The sequence below is a fragment of the Periophthalmus magnuspinnatus genome, chromosome 22 (assembly GCF_009829125.3).
Source record: "Periophthalmus magnuspinnatus isolate fPerMag1 chromosome 22, fPerMag1.2.pri, whole genome shotgun sequence".
NCBI lineage: Eukaryota > Metazoa > Chordata > Actinopteri > Gobiiformes > Gobiidae > Periophthalmus > Periophthalmus magnuspinnatus.
Window position 1 is genome coordinate 17,286,778 of NC_047147.1, and position 19,698 is coordinate 17,306,475.

The 19,698-nt window shown below is 39.5% G+C and overlaps 1 protein-coding gene across 1 annotated transcript in view; it reads right to left on the reverse strand.

Annotated features, from left to right (window-relative positions):
* Positions 1-344: 344 nt before the first annotated feature.
* tmem63c (transmembrane protein 63C) overlaps positions 345-19,698 on the reverse strand; it is a 39,090-nt gene continuing 19,736 nt past the window's right edge. Inside the window, exons 5-23 of the mRNA XM_033988333.2 lie at positions 19,233-19,270; positions 18,449-18,591; positions 17,634-17,685; positions 17,444-17,552; positions 16,430-16,503; positions 16,254-16,334; positions 16,062-16,182; positions 14,990-15,123; positions 14,142-14,264; positions 12,045-12,198; positions 11,864-11,970; positions 8,946-9,032; positions 8,791-8,856; positions 8,180-8,342; positions 6,198-6,303; positions 4,902-5,069; positions 4,678-4,790; positions 4,495-4,569; positions 345-3,340 (exon numbers count right to left, since the gene is read on the reverse strand). Coding sequence (XP_033844224.1) covers positions 3,110-3,340; positions 4,495-4,569; positions 4,678-4,790; positions 4,902-5,069; positions 6,198-6,303; positions 8,180-8,342; positions 8,791-8,856; positions 8,946-9,032; positions 11,864-11,970; positions 12,045-12,198; positions 14,142-14,264; positions 14,990-15,123; positions 16,062-16,182; positions 16,254-16,334; positions 16,430-16,503; positions 17,444-17,552; positions 17,634-17,685; positions 18,449-18,591; positions 19,233-19,270 — 2,145 coding nt within the window. The 3' untranslated portion in view covers positions 345-3,109. The remainder of the gene's footprint in view (positions 3,341-4,494; positions 4,570-4,677; positions 4,791-4,901; positions 5,070-6,197; positions 6,304-8,179; positions 8,343-8,790; positions 8,857-8,945; positions 9,033-11,863; positions 11,971-12,044; positions 12,199-14,141; positions 14,265-14,989; positions 15,124-16,061; positions 16,183-16,253; positions 16,335-16,429; positions 16,504-17,443; positions 17,553-17,633; positions 17,686-18,448; positions 18,592-19,232; positions 19,271-19,698) is intronic.

A 19,698-nucleotide genomic window follows, 5' to 3' on the forward strand; every position in this document is an offset into this window, starting at 1 on the left:
AAGTCAGCAACTGTTATCTGTAAAAGCTTTTAACATGTTTGAACATATTTATCTGCCTTATTTTAATAGATTCTTTTTTCAGACCAAACAGGTATGAAAACAAACTAAACATTGGTGTGGAAAAAAATCTATTAAAATAAATTAACAGGGGACCAGATGAACCTCAATGGACCATTTACCTAAGATACTGTTCTCAATCATTTGGGTTAAAGTCATCAAATTATGATCCACTTTAAACAAATATCTGCAATATAAGTAGCTTCCCATCACTCCACTTTCCTCTATTCCAATTAAAGTACATTGCAGCAGAAAAGTTAGTTCAAATTTATTTTCAGATCACATCACTTCACTTGAGTACAAAGAAAGCCCATATAACCCAACAGAGATCAATGTCTAGAGCAGTGTGTCCCCTTCCGACCCACACATATAAAAGTACAGTCCTTTTTCATATGATACACATATTCCATAAGAGAGGGCCAGTCGTGTCTGGAAATGTGTACCCAAACATAGACACGAGGTACAGCCAGAGAGCGGACATAGTAAAAGTAACGAAGCATGAAAAAAACAACCCTTATGTTAAGAATATCATAATAACTTGTATTTCATAACGTGTTTAATGGTACGGAAAATATAGCTTCAAATGGAGGGACGTTTTAAGACTTACTTTCATGTTTATTTAATAGTTTTGACGGAGCATTTTGTACGGCCATTTTGAGCGAGTTTTACAAGCTACATTTTGAATTTCCAAATACATTTCTCTTTATGAAATCATACACCATGGAGCTCGTACTAGAATAACACTCCCAGGCTGTATTTAGACAATAATAAACGTTTTAGACAGTATGTTCTGTAGTTATATAGAAGATTGGCATTTCTTGTAAAACCAATGTGAACGTAATGTTATGGAAATCATATGACCAACAATGAGTCCATGTTCAAATCCCATAAATCATTCACAGATCTGGACAATAGCCTGGGCATAAACATCACTTAAGAGTCGTTACATTACGGGGATCCCAGCCATAATTGTACATTCTGTAAATACTCAACAATCGCGATACAAAACACGAGACATGTACAGGGCAGCCATGTTGTTGTCCATATGGAATAATAAAGTTATTTACTAGGATGTTTGTGTTGGCGAGTTCAAATTCTTAGGTAAGCTAAGTTTTTGGTTTTGTGCCCGATGGTACAAAACATCAAGACGAAAAGTAAACAACAGGTACCAACCAATTCAAGTATAGTCACCTGTTGTAAAAGTTATAGCCAGCCCAAGACACCGTGTGAATGTCATCTTAACTGTTGTTTTGAGTGGACAAAAGAAGAGGTGGTCATTCAAAAACACGCAAAATGCATTATTCCCAACATTTTTGCTTTGTTTCCCAGGCGTGTTTGGAGGTTTTTCAGAGTTCAGGCCATGCAGCAGTTTTCCAGGTTAGCCCAGTAGGTTCCATGCTGGATTGTCACACATAGGGAGTGGTTCAGTCAAGGCACAATAGGAGACGTGGGAAAAATCTGTTTATACTCATTTAGCTTACAAAAATATACAAGGTCAATAAATATGTTGTTTTCAAGTTAAATAATGTTATTGTCTTAATTTCAGATGAATTTAAAGGATCAATTCACTTTTGTTGTAGGCAATATTCACATTCTGTAGCCCACAGCAGAGGTGGGTGGGTCGTACTCAGTCACATTTACGAGTACATTTACTTGAGAAAGTAAATTGTACTTCTGAAAGCAGTTTCAGATGATATACTTTAACTTGAGTAATATATTTTACAGTGTAATAGTACTTACACTCATATTTGGGGTCTATTCTTTGAAAAAACAAACTTAAAACTATATATCAGATGTTATTACAGTTACTCTTACTTGTGGTAGTTTCCGCAAATACTTTTTAACTCTTACTTGAGTTATTTCTTAAGCCACTATTTTGTAATTCTACTTAAAGTAATATCATTTTGAAGTAAGAGTACTCTTACTTGAATACCAGTTTTTGATACTGTACCCATCTCTGTCCACTCTGTTTTAAGTACATTAAAGCATGTTAGATGCTGCGTTCACAGTTCCACACACATCACATCAAAAGTGGGACTAAACTGGGACTAAACCCAAAACTAAACCAGGACTAGAACAGACCCAAACTGGGTCTACATCACAAAATCAGTACCAAACCAAGACGTGACTGAACGCAGCCATACAAGTCCACTTTATGCCAGAACATTCTCTTTGACAAGCCTTTTCAAAACAGGCCTATCTTCAAAATTATGCTTTTACAACATTTTCAACGATATTTTACACATCAAACTGTCATAACAAAAATATAGAAAATGGGGACAGCACTGCCACACTTTCAATCAATCTCCACTGGCGCCTCGAGACCCCAAACACAATATCAACACCAAAATATCGTATCCAAAGTATTCACCTTAAATAAATGATAATTACAGCAACAACCAAGTCTGTATATCCGTGTATCACATTTTCCTGCGTCCCTTCTGGCTGCGCTCTCACGACAGATGGCTTCACAAGTGCATGCCCTCGCCAACCACTCTGCCGGTACCGTCCAGATCTGCCACTCACCCCGACCAGGGCAGTCTGCTGGGGTGAGCCTGGTCACACCGCCCCCTCACCCAGCTACTCACGGAGGTCTCGGGTTCAATTCCAGGGCTGTGCTGGGTTCGCATGGTGGGTTACCTCTGGTTTGCTTCGGTGCACAATACTCCAGCTAGGCACTCCTGACCACGAAGATAGCTCAAAATGGGAATAATAACAGCCTTCAAATGATGCACTGCAGTTGGCCATTGACAGGAGTTGGTATAATATAGGGATGGGTCAAATCCAAATGAGTTTCTCTACGTGGACTCTTTCAAGAACATGAAATTTAGAATAAGTTTGGAAGCAGTGTGCACACATCAACAAGTTGCATGAAAAGAAGAATTATGATTCACTTGGCAGATAGGATCTATACACAGAAAAAATGTATAGAGATTTGTACAAGTTCCCATAGGCATGTTTCCATTGTACAAGTTTCAATTTTGGGTGTCACGCAGCTATACAGGGGTAAGTCAGTGATGAAAATGCAGCATCGTCCCAGGTAAGACGGGAGCTAGCGTGTCAGGTCTTGGTAGCTAACAGGGCAGTCCATGAGGGGGCTGGAGAGGTGGGGGTCAGAGGGGGTGTCTTGGAGCTCTGTCTCTCGGTGTCCCCCCTCCTCATCCTGGAGGGTTCCACAACTGGGGCTCTGGGCGTTGGACATGGCCCCATAGCTGTGGTGAGCCGGGGAGGGCATGGGGGTCAGGGCAAGCTCTGGCTCCAACAGTACAGACGCAACAAACATCTGGAGGGAAGAGAGAAAGAATGATTTGAAACTGTCAAAGTGTGCTGATGGTTCATTGTGCAGTGCATTCTGATTGATGCGTTGTGTGGTTCGCGTGATTATTCAATTGCATATTCAGTGTAAGCCACATCCATCTCTTCTGCCTTGTGGAAATCTTTCAAACTGACAGGAACAACTAGATCTCTTTGAGTAGAATAACAAAATCAAAGCTATTACAACAGGCGGCTTGTGTTGTGTCGTAGAAAACATATTATATAAAAACGTAGATGTAGATGATTCAATTTAAGGTTCTTTTGCAATGTTATGGACTGAGTAGATGTGTCTTTATTCCAGATGATAATAACAAAATGACAATTACAAGGTTACCAATCAACCACAATAACTGTTTCACTCTAAACTGTAGACCAGCAAACATTTATAATTTGCATTTTCAAATCCCAGATAATGACTGATATCGTTATGCACACCCAAAATTACATTACTGATTGGGGCCTAGCCAGAAATTAGTTGATGTATTCAACACAAACTGGCTTGAGCATAGAAATATATATATTTTTTTTACATTAAGGGCCATGCATGAAACCATAGACTTCTTTATACAGTCTAGGCATGAAACCGACAGCAGTTAATGACTTGTTGTGCCCTTCTGAAATATCACTGTGATGTCCTCTGTAAATTATAAAATACACGTTCGACAGAGATTCACAGGTGTAGTTTTGATACAGATATCAATACTTTGTGTTTGAGCTTCTGACAGTACCCAATGTTAAATGATACCAGAGCAGGAAACACTCAGTCAATCTTATAATATTGATGCTCACAAACAGGGTCTATTTCACTATGTCCCACCACATTGCACAAGATAAATTTAATGTCATATATAAAGACTGCTGTAACACAGTTATATTCTGTTTCCAAACACTACAATAGCAATAAGTAAAGACCCAAAGGACCCAAAGACCAAACTGAAATGTATGTGATAACGTTTTTTTACATAAATCTCATTTTTCTATAAAATTCACATGCCAAAAGTGAAAAAGTGAGACTAAATAAGTGGGATGAGGGACAGGGCGGCTGTATAGGACAACCAAGAGAGGGACAGATGGTCACAGTACTCCCAGTAAAAAAAAAAAAAGAGCATGATGTTACTGTACATTGGAAGCCATGGTGGTGGTGACTGTGCTCCTCTCTGGATCAGTGAACGCGCCCTCTGCAGGCTGGTCAGACATCTGGGACAGAGGACACATGTAGAACAAGCATTTACAAAGGTCAGTCAGGCTGTCCTATCTGTCTACTGCACTCAGCATAAGACTCAGGCAAAGAGCAGAGGAGCTGACCTGGTAACTGCTGGACTTGTCTGGCTGCTTCCTAAGGCACAAGCGAACGATACAGAAAGCGATACAGGAGAGCAGGGACACGAAGGTAAACAGGGTGATGGGGTGCACTGGACCTGATCAGAACAAATGTGATAATGAAAATATTTGTACCATATATATATATATATATATATATATATATATATATATATATATATATATAGCGGAGAAATCTTGAGTCATACCTAGTCTGAGCACAGAGAAGAAGAGCAGCCAGAAGATGCAGAGGATGGGAGCCACGATGACCTGGTTGATGGCGGCCCTGTGAATGCGCTGGCTGAGTTTAGTGGGGACATATGCATAGTAAATGTTGTAGCGATCCACCATGTGCTTCAGAATCACATAGAGAAGACCTGCAAAGGCATTACAAAGGTTAGTGTAATACTTACCTGTCAAATCCATGATGATATCCCTCTGTATTTTTTATACAGATCTGTGGGTCTAAAGCCCAGTCAAACATGACTGTGCAATCAGATTTGTTTATTTCAGTGGCACATGTGAAACAAAGAAGCTCATTGGTCACCTATGATTTACAAATAAAATAAAATTTATCTCATCTCAGATTATCAGAGTTTAGTGCTTTGGTCGTTGATTCTGCAGGAATCTGCAATGTTTTTCAGCCCCCTGTGATAGTTTTTTCCTTTTTTAGCCCCAATTGGCTAATCCACATGTCAATCACCCCAATTTAAAAAGGGGAAGATTCACTGGTGAAGTATTGAAGTGTGTATTCTGGATCCCAGGCAAGTGTATTAAATTATTTAAGTCATTCTTGCAACATAATAAGCCTAACTGAAGAAGACAGAATAAGTTTAAACTTGTGCTATATATCTGGTTCCAAAGATAGATTAATAAATATTTGTATATTTTAATAAACACTTTTGTTGTGTCTTTGAGTGAAACACTTACACCTTACATGTGTGTGAACGTAGTGACTGGTGGTGGTCGGAGGGTTAAATTAGCAGGTGTGTTTCTGTCTGCCCCATGGCAGCTGATTTTATTATTGGGAGTTAATCAATGAAATTATAAAGCGACTTTCAGTGCCAATTATTTTACCATTATTTTAAAACAATGTGATTTATAATTACATAATAATGATTGGTCACATGGGATAAACAGATGTGTTAAATACTAATATTATTAATAATAATAATAATAATAATAATTAGTGGAACAGGTTTGGCTTGTATTGTATTACTTAAAATGGTTAAATAAAAGTCTATTTTGTAAACACAGCATGTTAGGCACTGAATCCCAGGCAAAAGTAGCAAATGTGGGCAGCAGGCAGGTATTATGCATGAGAAGTAAACATGCGGGTGCTGGGCTCTGGGCACAGACAGGAGCAGAGTGGGCGTCTGGCTCTCAGCTCTGTGTCTGAGTGTCTAGGACTGCAGCAGCACATTCACACAGTCTGCACAGGACTGGCACAGCACTACCACCTAACCAGGCTCGCATACTGTACCAGGGACAAGCAGAGCACTCACCAAAGGGTGTGATGAGCGGGCACGTGATACTGTAGGCCATAGTGACGCTCAAGATGCACATGGTCCAGGCATACTCCAGGCCAAACTGGAACTCATAGGCCTGACTCTGGAAACAGTCAGGTTAAAGGACAATCAAAATGATCCAAATGAACTAAACTGAAAGCAGGGGTGGGGCACATTAAAGTGGGGGTATTTTACTTCTACTTATTAACTGCGCACACATAACAATAAAAAGTAACATGGTGATCTAAATATGTTTTGAAAATGATGTATGAGCCAAAAACAACATACTAACATAACTTGTAAGTTTTACTTTTGTTTTTAATGCTCTGAGTCTCCCTTCCATCATTCTCCTTTCACAGCACTATCATAACACAATAAGCGTGCATCCTGCTAATGAAACTACTGCACATCATATCAGGTTTGTCAAGCTGTTGTGTAAAGTTTTGTATCATATTTTTGTGTATTTATGGAGAATTGTCATATGGGAGCATGGGTGACGTAGGGTTGTGGGCAGAGCATTGCACAGAATCTTACAGCTAACCGTAAGGAGGGTTCAAATAGGGCCCAGGAGACATCGCTAAATTAATCATGGATGACATCTGAAAAAAATATCCCCTCTTTAACAAAAATGAATACATTTATTTTTATATTTTAACAGTCCTGAATATGAGAAATCAGTCCTATACAGTATTTGCAATACATCAGAAATGTGGATGTAAATGTGTTGGTTGAGTTCAGAGTATCACACGAAAGTTTTTATAGGTCACATGTCTATCACTCTCAGCCAATCAGGGCCTCTACTTTTGCCTCCCAAACAATCATGTCTCAAACTCAGCACATGGATAGCAGCAACAGACCCACCTGCCTCTGTATCCACTTACATTCAGATACAAATCCATCCTTCTCTCTCTCTCTTTAGCACGTATCTGACATTGGTTTTAGACTCATGTAAAAATGCAGTTACTCCCTCATTACTCTGTTGAAATGTTTTAGAAGAATTTTGAACCAATGTATTACCAGAGCTCTGACACTGGTGATTGTTCATACACTGCCTGGCCAATAAAAAAGTTGCCACCAATAAAAAAGGTCACACACTCTAATATTTTGCTGGACCGCCTTTAGCTTTGATTACAGCATTTGCTTATTTAAATCCAGGTGGCGACTTTTTTTCTGGCCAGGCAGTGTATTTTGTATTCTTTATGCAAGAGCAAAATAAAAGACTGACAGTGTAATAACCTTGGGAAAGACTAACTTCTCCCCGTTCCACTGCTTCTGATTGGTATTAATTCAGCCGTGTCAACAAGTGATTTGAGGGAAATGAGTTTGACAGACATTTGATATTCTTTCCAACGCTCATTCAATCCCATTACAACTCTGCCTGTGAGGGTCATATCCTTTTGAGTGTATACTTTGCCAATGCAGCTATGAGTTTCTGATACAGTTCACATATCTGTATAGTTGAACCTAAATATAAAGTTTAATCTTATTTCAAGTTATGTTTTTAATGGTTTAATGGCAAGAATGTACTATTATTATTACAAAATTCATAACAGATACTGATACTGGTCAAATTCAATGTTTATTCGACTGATTAATTCAAATTTACAAGACATTTCACGTGATGTAAAGGTTTTCAAGCGATCACATCTATTTGGGTTGCTAGATCCTATTACTGCAACTAGCAATAAACCCAAAAAGACTCGATTGATGTCTCCTCAGTATATGACAGGGAATGGCATCCTATGTTCAGTTGTGTTTTTAAAGGGCCTGTATTATGCTATTTTCTGAACAACATTATAACCTGGCTATACCTCACAGGCATCTATTTAGCATAAAACACTACCTTTTAACCAATAAGAATGCATGGTCCAGCTATAAACTTCAAAAAAATTATGTGAGACTTGAACATATGACTTTGATTGACATCCATAATACATAATGTACAAGAATAATATGCTAAATAAAATGAAAAAACTAACCCTTTTCACATGGATACGTTCTGCTTGAGACTTGGCAAAACAGAGTCGGACCATGTAAACCGTCAGAGCAGGAATTCGCAGCAGTTCCATCGCGGTCCCAATCAAACTCGAAGTGATGACATAATTTACAAAGAATGCCCCATTGTCTGGAAGAAAGACACACCTGGAAAGAGGAGAGGGAATCTATATAACTCTTAAATAGGTTGTGTACATGATAATTTCAGATGAAGAGCAGGAGCATATTACAGATTTACTGTTTTTGGAAGAAATATCCAAACTTATCATTCACAAATGTTGAACCCAATCCACAACCCCATATTAATCTTATGGTTTAAAGTCCTTTCAACTGATAACAATCACGTCTTGAATAATGGCATCACTTTCTGTTTTTTATTTTATTTATATTCACGGAGAAGAACTTTGTGTGCCAGTTTTTGTTTTAGATATTAACCATAAACCAGGTCACCAAAGCAGCAATCGAACAGTTAAACAGCTATTTTTATCACAGAGTTGACCTTCAAGCTCCATTTTAAACAATAGGGATTATATAGAATGTTATGTCACTTGAACTCAACCTGATCTGTATGTTTTTTGACTGAGGAGTTTCTTACTGAAATTTGACTTCTCGTTGATCCAAAAAGTTGGCATCAAAGACCCAGGTGAAGAAAAGGTCCAGACTGCAGAGGGAATGGCATAAGAGGAGGATGAGCTACAGAGAGGAGCACTTGTAGAGATAAGTTTGAGTGGGTGTGTTTGGTTTGAGTACCTGGACAGGCCGAGTGAGGGCAGGATAATGACCATGAAGACCAACAGCAGGAAGCACTTGTGCATTGTCACCTGGTTCTCTCCTGATCTGTACATCGTTGAAATGACAGAATACAGCAATGTCAAAGGAGGAGAAAACATCTGGTCCTTTGCCACATGAAGAATGAGGGATATACAAGATTTACACATAATAACTATCAAATAACAATGGTAAGTCGTAATTAATACGAAGTAAACATGTAATGATGCACAATAAATAAAATAACAACGTTACAGATATGAAGGAGTATACAGTATCTGGTATTGTTAACATTAGTGCAACTTTTCTTATATTAAAAGTAGGATAATTGTATTTCTTTGCTCAGCGCTCTAAGTCCTCCCTCCCTTTGCTCAATGCGCTAAGTCACTCCCCCTTCAGAGCATTATCATAACATCAGTGTGCGTCCCACTAATGAAACTACTGCACATCACATCAGGTTGTTGTGTGCAATTTTGTATTATGCTTTTGTATATTTATTTGTCCTGTGGAGAGCATGGATGGGGTAGACTTGTGGGCTGAGCACGGGCCAGAATCTTGCAGGTAACTGTAAGGAGGGTTCGAATAGGAACTGGGAGAGAGCGCAAAATTACTCAAACATGCATGGATGACATCTAAAACTTCTTCAGCTATGTTTTTGTTGAGGGAATGTTTTAACATGGTAGAAAGCTCAAAAAGTATATATGATTTACATTGTGAACAATAGTGAAATGCTTGATCTTGATTCATTCATTTTGTCTTACAAATCACATGTGTTATGTCACGAGTCTTATCAAATCAAACTTTCTGAATATCAAAGTAATGATATTGTCACATAAACAGTCACCTTACATTTACTTTTTTGGAGCATAGACTGAATTCAAGGGTGCACTGTGTAACTTTCTGGTAGAGGGTCTGCTATGTGATTGCCTCTATGGAGATGTTATTGTTTTGCCTGGAATTTTCCACAGTATGGCATTCAAAAACACCTTGAAAAACATGAGCGGGATCTCTTCTCCATAGATCTGACATGTAGTTTGACTCCATGAGGCTAGATAAATTTAATGCCATACTGCAGAACATTCTAGGCAAAGTAATAACAACTCCATGGCGGCAGGCAGATGGCGCACCCTCTACTAGAACTGTTACATAATGTTTAATTTTCCTATTTTCTATCTTAACTTTTTTCACAATGATTATTTTTTTATTTTTATGATTAAACTGTGTTTATTGAAAAACACATTATTCCAGAACAGAGGGCACCTGCACTGTGGCGCAGCCATACCTAGGTCTGATCAGTACCTAGCAGGACGATTAGCATATAGTTAATGTGGGTAAACAGAGATATTCAGAGGAAGCCCACACAGAAATGCCCGACTCAAGCTGGACTTTGGCCCTAAGCGATAAATCATATGCATCTACTGTGTCTTTATAATGTCTAGGCTGGATTTGATTTCACAACATCAGCAGATCATTCCACCCGAGCTGTCTGATTTGTGGTTGGGACCCCACAAGTAAAAGACTGGAGGGAGCGGAAAACGTCAATCGGCCTTGATTTAAACCCAGTATCTTTGGTCAAAATTTCCTGCCTCGTAATGACTGATAAACGTGACCATGTCCTCTGTCATTTCACGTTCTGTTCATCCAGTGGAACAAAAACCCTTGTGGTCTTAGCGGAGTCGTCCTGTCTCGATACGGAGGATAGTGGGGCCAATTCGGACTTTCTTTGCTCTGCTGTTTTTGCAATTAAAAGATGATGTAATCCAAAGCAATTGGCTATCTTTATATTAGCAGCACCACTGGACAACCTAATAAGCCATAGATTTGCATGGCCTCCTTTGCACATCAAGCCCGCAGACAGAGCACGTTGGTGGGGGTGGTTATGTAAAGACCTGGGTGCTCATAGGTGTCTTTCCTATGCACGGCCGTTCCGCTCCTCCTCCCACTGGGTCCCCATGCTCCACTGGTGTCTGACTGCAGCGCATATCATTATCCATCACATGGATCAGATCGCTATGACAACCTGCCCAGAATAACGCTGCGCCGAGAGTGACAGTGAGATGGAAAGCAAAGAGAGGAACAAGAGAGGGAGCGAGAGAGGGAGCAAGAGAGGGAGCAAGAGAGGGAGCGAGAGAGGGAGCGAGAGAGGGAGCGAGAGAGAGCAAGAGGGTGACAGGGAAAATGATTGAAATGGAAAAAACAAAATGGATATTTGACAGTGAAATGGGACATACACATGTGGAGGCCATTTAAACTGAGTGAATACAGTGAATGCAATTGCTTGCGTTAGGTCTACAGTAAAATCACATATTATGCAAGGACCATTGTAACACGAGTATTGCAATGTAACAAGATGATAATTTCTAAATACTCTGAATACGCCATAATCAATATAAAATTAAAATCATTTAAAAACTTTTTTGCAATATTTGAATTTTTTTCTTGGACTTGGAGCAAAACTTTTTGGTAGAGAGATCAGCCACCTGTTTGTCTCCATGGAGATACTACTAATTTACCAGGAATATTCCACAGTATGACATTAAATTAATCTATTTTGCATTTTTTGTACAGTTGTTTTTTGTTTGCTACAAAATACATTGAAAAACTTGAATTCATAATGTGAGTGGATTTGTCTCCTCGCAGATCTAACACAAAATATGGCCTGGTGGCATCTCCTGCCATACTGTAGTGAACATGCTAGGCAAAATAATGACATCTCCATGGAGACGAGCAGTTATAAATGTTGCATAGTGCTCCTTTAAGTTTTCTTTCTACTCCTTTGAGCACCTGTCCTGTTATCTTTCTGTTATCTTGATGCATAATACATTTAATTAAACAACAAATATATATGGATTTACGCAACATTCGAATGCAATTAATTATCAATTTACTACATGACATACCTGGTCCAATGGGATTCAAAGAAGGCTGAGTAGTACACAATGAAAGGCAGCAGCACTGAGAACATCCACAGCAGCAGAGTGGGGAAGAACTGTGTGATGACTGGGCTCTGTATTCAACACACACACCATTAGTGTCAGCCTTATGCTAATATTATTATGAAAATGAATCTGCGTGACCGACCTGCAGACTCTCCACGGGCCTGGTGACGTTGAACTTGTCCATGGTATTGACGATGATGGCCGGAGTAGTGAGGAAGAAGAGCAGGAGGAAGAGCAGGATGTTGAGGAGGATGCCGCGTAGCCACCAGCGGTACCCACACACAGACAAGTTCTCCCTATACACAACACACATAGTTTATCATACATCAATTAATAGGTGGACATTAATATGAGCTAACCATCTCCCGCTGTACCCTTGTATATAAAAGTTTGTTGGAAAAAGGTTGGGTACACCATATTTCAAAGTGTTATTTTGGCCAGAGCGGCGCACTGTAGGCATGTGAGCTTCTCTTGTGGATAAACTCACATAATATGCATCAGTTATGTAATCACACCAGGCGTTGTTTGCTTTGAAAGGAGGATGATAGCATACAAATTGACTGAGCAGGGGGGAAGGCCACTCGATTATGGAAAGAAAACCATAATTATGATTACTTGAACCATAACTGAAATTAGGGTTCAACTGTTATTTAAGTAATGTCAAAAGTAAAAGTTAACCGGTAAAAGATGAATCAACTTTTTATCGTTTATCGGCTCTTATAAAAGTTCGAAGACTTTTGCTATTGGTTTTTAAAGGAGCACTATGTAACGTTTGTGGTGGCGAGTCTGTCAGCTACTTGTCTACATGGAGAGGTTATTGTTTTGCCTGGAAGGTTGCACAATTTGGCATTAAATCTGTTGATCTTGTTCAATCACAGATGTTTTGCTGCTAAAAAATCTCTTGAAACCCCTACTCCTAGCAGAGAGTGTTAACACAGCTTCGTCTGCAGGCTAGAATATTAAATTGCTTATTTTTCAGTGGTAGCAAATGCTGACAAAGATGCATTTTATGTTTAACAGTGCAAAAAAGCACAATATCTTTTAGCGGACATCCACTCATTCAGTATTCTACAAAGAATTCTTGCTTTGTTTTACGTCTTCTAACATGAATGCATCTCCATGGATGGTGTTTTCAGTTTAGAAGTTCAAATTCTTAAATATACTGTTCCACTATTTATTAGCCTGGCCTGATGCATTAAAACACACAGCATTTTCAGTGAGCAGGAGGTTAGCGATGATGGACAGCTGCTAACAGCCCATCACTGTCAGAACCCTAAACACTAACAGCATGTCTTTTCCCCACTCTCATATTTTGGTAAGACTTGGAGTGGAGGAACAGATTTGCTTAGTACAGAGAAAACAGGGCCGCAGATGTTTGGTGTTTCGTTTTCCTCAAATTTTGCCATTTCAAAGTTTAGTCACGATCCGGAGGTTTCCAAACATACCCAATATATCAGACCTAATTACAGGGAGCCTAATGTCTCAGTGATGGATAGGTCTTGTAAAATGGCCTATTACATCAAATTCTGTATGGCAGTGGGAATCTGATTTCCTCCCACAGTCACACATCTTGGGAGATTAGGTTTAAACTTTGTGTCTAAGAAGTGTCTGTGGGCGCTTTTGAATACTATAATACACTTAAGCCATAACCAAGAGGAGGGCTAAGTGTCGCCTCTGCACCCGGCCCATTACTGAGGGCAGAAGGAAGGCTTTTGACGGGAATTTTTTAAAAAGATTGTTCTATAAAAAAGATGGTGCTTTTTACTGGAATTTAGAATTCAAATGTTACATATATAGATGATTTAAAATGTCTTTCATTGTAAAGATCTAAAACAGCTTAAAGAGGGAATATTATGTAAAATTGATTTGGAGCTTTCCATCATGTTATGTTTTCCCTCATCAAAACATGCCTGAAGAGGTTTTCGATGCCATCCATGACCATGCATGTTTGAGTAATCTAGCGATCTATCCCTGACCCTCCTTACAGTGCAATTCCATCCAATGCTCAGCTCCCACAAAACAATTATCCATAAACATATAAAAGCATGATACAAAACTGTTCAACAACCTGATGCGACGTGCAGTAGTATCATTAGTGAGATGAACGCTGATTGTGTTATCATAGCGCTCTTAAAGGGGAGTGACTAAGCTGTTGTGACATGGTTAAAAGCTCATAATATATCTCCTTTAAGGCTCATCATTACTAATAGAGAAGTTCATAGGTTTTGTTGCTACTGACCAGATGATATCACTGGGGGCCGGGGCGTAGCTCACCCCCCATTTCTGAGACTGGACCACTGCGCTGATGCTGGACTGCTGGACATGGCGCTGGCACTGGACACGTCTGTAGTCCTTCACGATTCTACAAAATATAAAAATAAGTTTTACTCTAAAGCAACGGTTTTGTCGTTATTGCTCCTGCTAAGCTGTTCTGATAGTCACACTCTCTGTACTCTCCATTATACTGCTGTTGTAGCTAAATGCTGAAACATTCCTTTACTCCTTTTCTCCTACGCAGCAGCAAAACTACCAGCCTCTAAACCTACTCCTCTTCACTACCACTATATTACTCTGCCTTCATTGCATTGTTGATGTTTTCTACCTACTATCTAAAACTGGATTAAAAACTAAATTGTGTAAAATAGGACTAAAGAAAGTCCAAAATGAACTTAACCATAACCAAAATTTCTCAAAACAAGCCAAAGGGAAAAAACATGACTTTTTTACCTTTACTTAAAGCAACAAAATAAGTGAGTAAAGTAAAGTAAGTTAAGCAACTGTCTGGGGGAGGCACATCATCTACTTGAGTCTATGGAGCTGAAAAGTTAAAACCATACTTCGGAACATTCTCCATGGTGATAGATAGTATTTTACATTATGGCATAAAACCTATCATAACATTTCCATGGAGACAAATAACTATGAGACAGGTTTGTTGAAAAAGTTCCATTAAGATTCACAGAGCTCTTCAAGGGACCAAAAAGGACTTTTACTATAGTTTAAAAAACACTGCAACAAATGATCCACTCTGGCTGAAACACTGGTACATTGAAGTCTAATTTACATATTATCTAGCTGAATGCCTACACAGCTGTCATGCGCTCATCCCTAAACGTAACAAAAGCGATGCCCAGCCTCTTGGTGGCAATGCGGTTCTTCTCTGCATTAAACTCATCGGTCCTCTTCTCCTCCAGCTCACTGTAGTACTGCTCTGCATCCACCTGCACAGGACAACAGCACCCATCAGCACAGCATAGCCACCAACCACCGACATGGACATGGAGGGATGGACTCGGGGAAATTTAGGCTCATACATCATAATTGCAATAACGCTATGTGATTTTGTAGTTTTTATCAATCGTAATACCAGGGATGGAAAGTACATTTTGAGGATTATTTATGGGGTACATTTTAAAACTATACTGGTACTTTTAATTGACTATAATTCTAGCCACCCATGTAATTAGCCACATTTAAATTCTGAGTATGAGTTAACAACACTGCATGCCTGCTTTGATTGTTCAGAGAATATGCGAATATCAGTTTAAAACAACTTAATTCAGTGCTGAAATGTGTTATAGTAACCAGCATTTTTTTTCATGTACACTTTTTACTTAGACTTGTGCAATTTTGGCAGCCATGCTTGTACTTGAGTACGGTTTTAGCCATGTAACTGAATTACACAAAGGTGGAAAAAGTAAAATTTGCACAAAGAAATGGGAACAGCAATAGGTGCCAATATATATTAGAACTCTGAATAGCAGTGCTCTCAAAAAGTCTTGATTTTTTTGCTAAAAAAACAAACAAAACTTAATTCATAATGAACAAAGTTTATAAAGAATGATTCAGGCTTGTCTCCATGGTGAAGTAACAATGGTAACTACTCAATATAATTAGTAAAGTATTTAAGCCTGAATCATTCTTAAACGATTTGGTCATTATGAATTGAGCCTTTGTTCATGCTTTATTAAAGCTAATTACAAGTACAGCTAATTTCTATAAAAGTGAGATGAGGCTGTTCAGGATCCACATGTGCTTTCACTTAAGTATGTTTGGATTGCAGTGCCCTCAAGTGGTCATGCTATTTCTGTGCAGGACCACAGAGCCTGATGTGCACAGCAGCCCCTCTGGTAATTACAAGCATGGGGACAGGGCTTACTTGTTCGAACCCGCACGCGTCGCAGCAGAAGATTTGAGCACATGGGTGGGTTTTGATCATGATCTTGCCTTCCTTCTGGGCCTTTGAAGCAAAGTATAGACGACCTTTCATGGCTTTTCGTCTGTATAGAAAACATGATGTCAGAAAAAACTCCAGTGCAATGCAAATAATGTCTTTTGAAAGTATAGGGACCTCTCCAAGTCCAGTTTCATCAGCTTGTGGACGTCAAAGCAGAAGCGTATGTCAGTGACTGTGCAGCTCGGGTAGGCCTCACTGGGGAAAGAGAACGCATTTTGAAAATGTTGTTTATGATTTAGAATTGAGTGAACACGACATTATACCGTATTACTAATTAGTTTTAAACATACTGAAAGTGTTTGGTGATGAGCCCTGGGTCAGAGATCTCTCTGGGAATAGATGTGATCATCAATGTCCGGGCCACCTGCAATAGTAAAAGTAAGTATATTTATACAAGTTATATATATAAAGTTGGACTTTAGACACACAGGACATTCATTTACTATGAGCAAACAGAGATGGGCAGTATATCAGTTCTAATACTGGTATAGGTGATATTGTGGTTGTGTTTTTCATTCCCACTAATGCTCAGTGCAGGTGTCTTTTTAAATAGAATATTGATATGGAAATAGAAAAATTATGAAGCTTAAAGGGCCCATATTGTTGTTTACTCTTCAAAAACATACCTGGAGTTGTGTTTTGTTTCATTCACACATGTTTACCGCAAAAAACCTGCATATGAGTTCTTCTCTCAAACAGAAAACACTCTGTTCCACCTTATGATGTCATGTGGTAATACAGGAACTCCATACACCTTCACCAGAATCAGCCTTGGAATATCAAATGTCTACAGAACAGAAGGTAAAACCTAGCTTGAATTAGCTTGAAAAATATTGCTTTGTGACGTCACAAAGTGGAACAGAGCATTTTGAGCTTTGGAAATGTAGACAGACTAATAAATCAGCATTACTCAAACATGTGCGAATGAAACAACTTTATAACATGTGTTAAAGCTCACTAAAGTCATTTTTGCATAATATAGGACATTTAAGAAGTGGTTGTATGTTTTCACAATCATGAAAAATACAACAAATGGTATCATAGCCCAGATACATTTAGTCGTTTTTTGTTGTTGTTTTTTTTAATTGTGACTGTAACGACAACTACCTTTCCATTTGTGAACCTTCTTATAGATGATGATATCAATGTTGGCAATAATCAATGATCAAACATAACGGCAAGACAAATATCAGATATTGGTATCAACTAAAAATAATCCATCCATAGCCTCCCAGTGAACAAGCATTTTTTTTCAATACTAAGCCTCAACAAGTAGAAGCATTTTTTTAACCATATACACAAACCTTGTGGTCCTCCTTGTACTCCAGCCGTATGGAGTGGTGGGTCATGCACAGCAGTGTGAGGATAAAATACAACAGAGCAAAGACACAGTGGAGCCATAGAAAGTGGTCCCTAATGACAAAAGAGGTATATTAGGAGGCAGGCCTGGTGCATTTAGAAGTCTAACTGTCACTCAAACTGGATTACACTCACTCTCTGTTAATGTTAGCCAGAGTTGTTCGACCAAAGTTTTCTGGACTGTCCCCTGTACAGAAAATGGAACAGAGTCAGACATTTTAATTTTTGCTTTGAAGAAATCGTTTCCTATTTTCCTTTTAAACCACATTCTACCCATTTCATGTCATCTCACTCAGCACATGGTATTTTCACATTATTTTCACAGATGGGATCCTCGCCCTATGGGTCTCCTTTTTTTTAATGAGGGTCCCGGTGTTTGGCGTTTCTATGACAACCTGTGAGCGGGTGCAGCTTTATGGTGACACCCTGCTCCATGAGATGACAGCAATAAACAGTAATAAAAACATTTGTGTGGACCAACCAGGATCTCATTATGGAAAGTCTTACTCAACATTTTCAACCAAGTAAACAAACAAGTGGTGTGGGGCTGCTCTGTGGCTCCATCCCACCCTGTCTCCCACACCACTGTGCTAAATGAAGCGTGCTATATGTCAGTATTACTATACCTGCATAATTGACACCAGAATACTAGCGACTCCCTTCAATAAAAGTCAGCTGAGTACACAGTTTATGTGTGAGAAATTGTTCAATTTAGGTTTTATGAGTGGATCCAAGTTAAATTTATCTCTGTATGGGAGTAATTATATTTTTGCACAAAACATCTCAGCTTGCCATCAACGGATCTTCCATTGGGACCATAAATCTGCAGTGTATATGGGCCGGTATGCGCTGTGTGCGATTGTCTCTTGTGTGGCCCGCCCGCTGTAGTGTTTGAGGGTATCCCGGTGCTTTTACAAACACTTGGCTGGAACAGAAGAGCACTAAAATACCCAGGAGCTTCCCGGAAAAGTTGACCGGCAGAATGACAGCCAAAGACAGCAGGCAGACCATGCTGAGCAGAAGGATGATGTGGCGCTGGAAGGACAGGTATGTGACTGCATCCAAGCCGCACTTGCTCCGGATCTCCTCATCCCTGACAGCAAACAGGGAAGTGGGGTATGGTTAGGCCACTGTATCTAATAATACAATCTGTGAAAGAAAACACATTTTAAAATAGTGTAACATGGAGACATAAGTGATGTCATTTGGTTAGGCGCATCCTTTACTGCTGCCAAGGTAAAGAGCCCCATATAGGTAATCATGAACAAGGCTGCTCTCTGCTTTGTGTCAGTGTGTGATCAGACAGACTGAGGAGGCAGTGTCATAAAGAGCACAGAGACAGAGTGTAAAAGCAGAGGCTTGCCCGCTGCTCCGGACAGCCCACACAGAGTGACTCGCAGGGTGGGTTTGCTCTTTCCCAGGGATGCTGGGGTGAGCCACTGGCACGAGAGCTAAAAACAGAAACCACCATAATACTATGGAAACCATGGGGAGTGTGGAAAGGCTCTTTTACAGCCTAAATGTGCTGTGTGCACTCAGACTGGAGCAAGTGCAAAAAGCCAATGGGAAACCACGGCTCCAGCGGTCGCATGAGCTCAGTGCATTTGTTTTTGCTGCTAAATGACATATAACGCAATGACTTTACATTTACTGGTGACATCAGCTTTGAAGACACAGGCCAATAAAAGGAAGAAGGCTAAGATTAAACTACAATTACGAGGGCTTTGTACTTACTTCATATGGTAAAGAGATGAAAGCCATGAGCAGAAGCCCTGCAAGAATACACAGAAATTATTACATACACAGACTATTAGAGGTGATAAATGACAAACAAACAGGTTGCATCTGGCCCTTCACACAAACTAATAGTGATATGAAATACCATGTCTGCACTGGCCTTAAGAGCTGGGCCTGCATAGCTTTGGCAGACTGACACGCTGTCCAATGACAGCACAAACAGAGCGGTCTGTCACACTGGTGTGAAGGAGACACAGTGTGTCAGCTGACTCATGTATCATACAGCAGCACTCAGCACTTTACACCTGGAAAGAACCATGTACAAGTCTGTGTCACCTCCACATCACAACGGCACAACAGCTGGAGACTGTCTGGGGTGGAGTAAACGAGAGCAACGTATCTGGTCATATTTACATGACTCGGCTTTCTTACTGTGCTGATTTATGGGCATTCTTGAATGCAG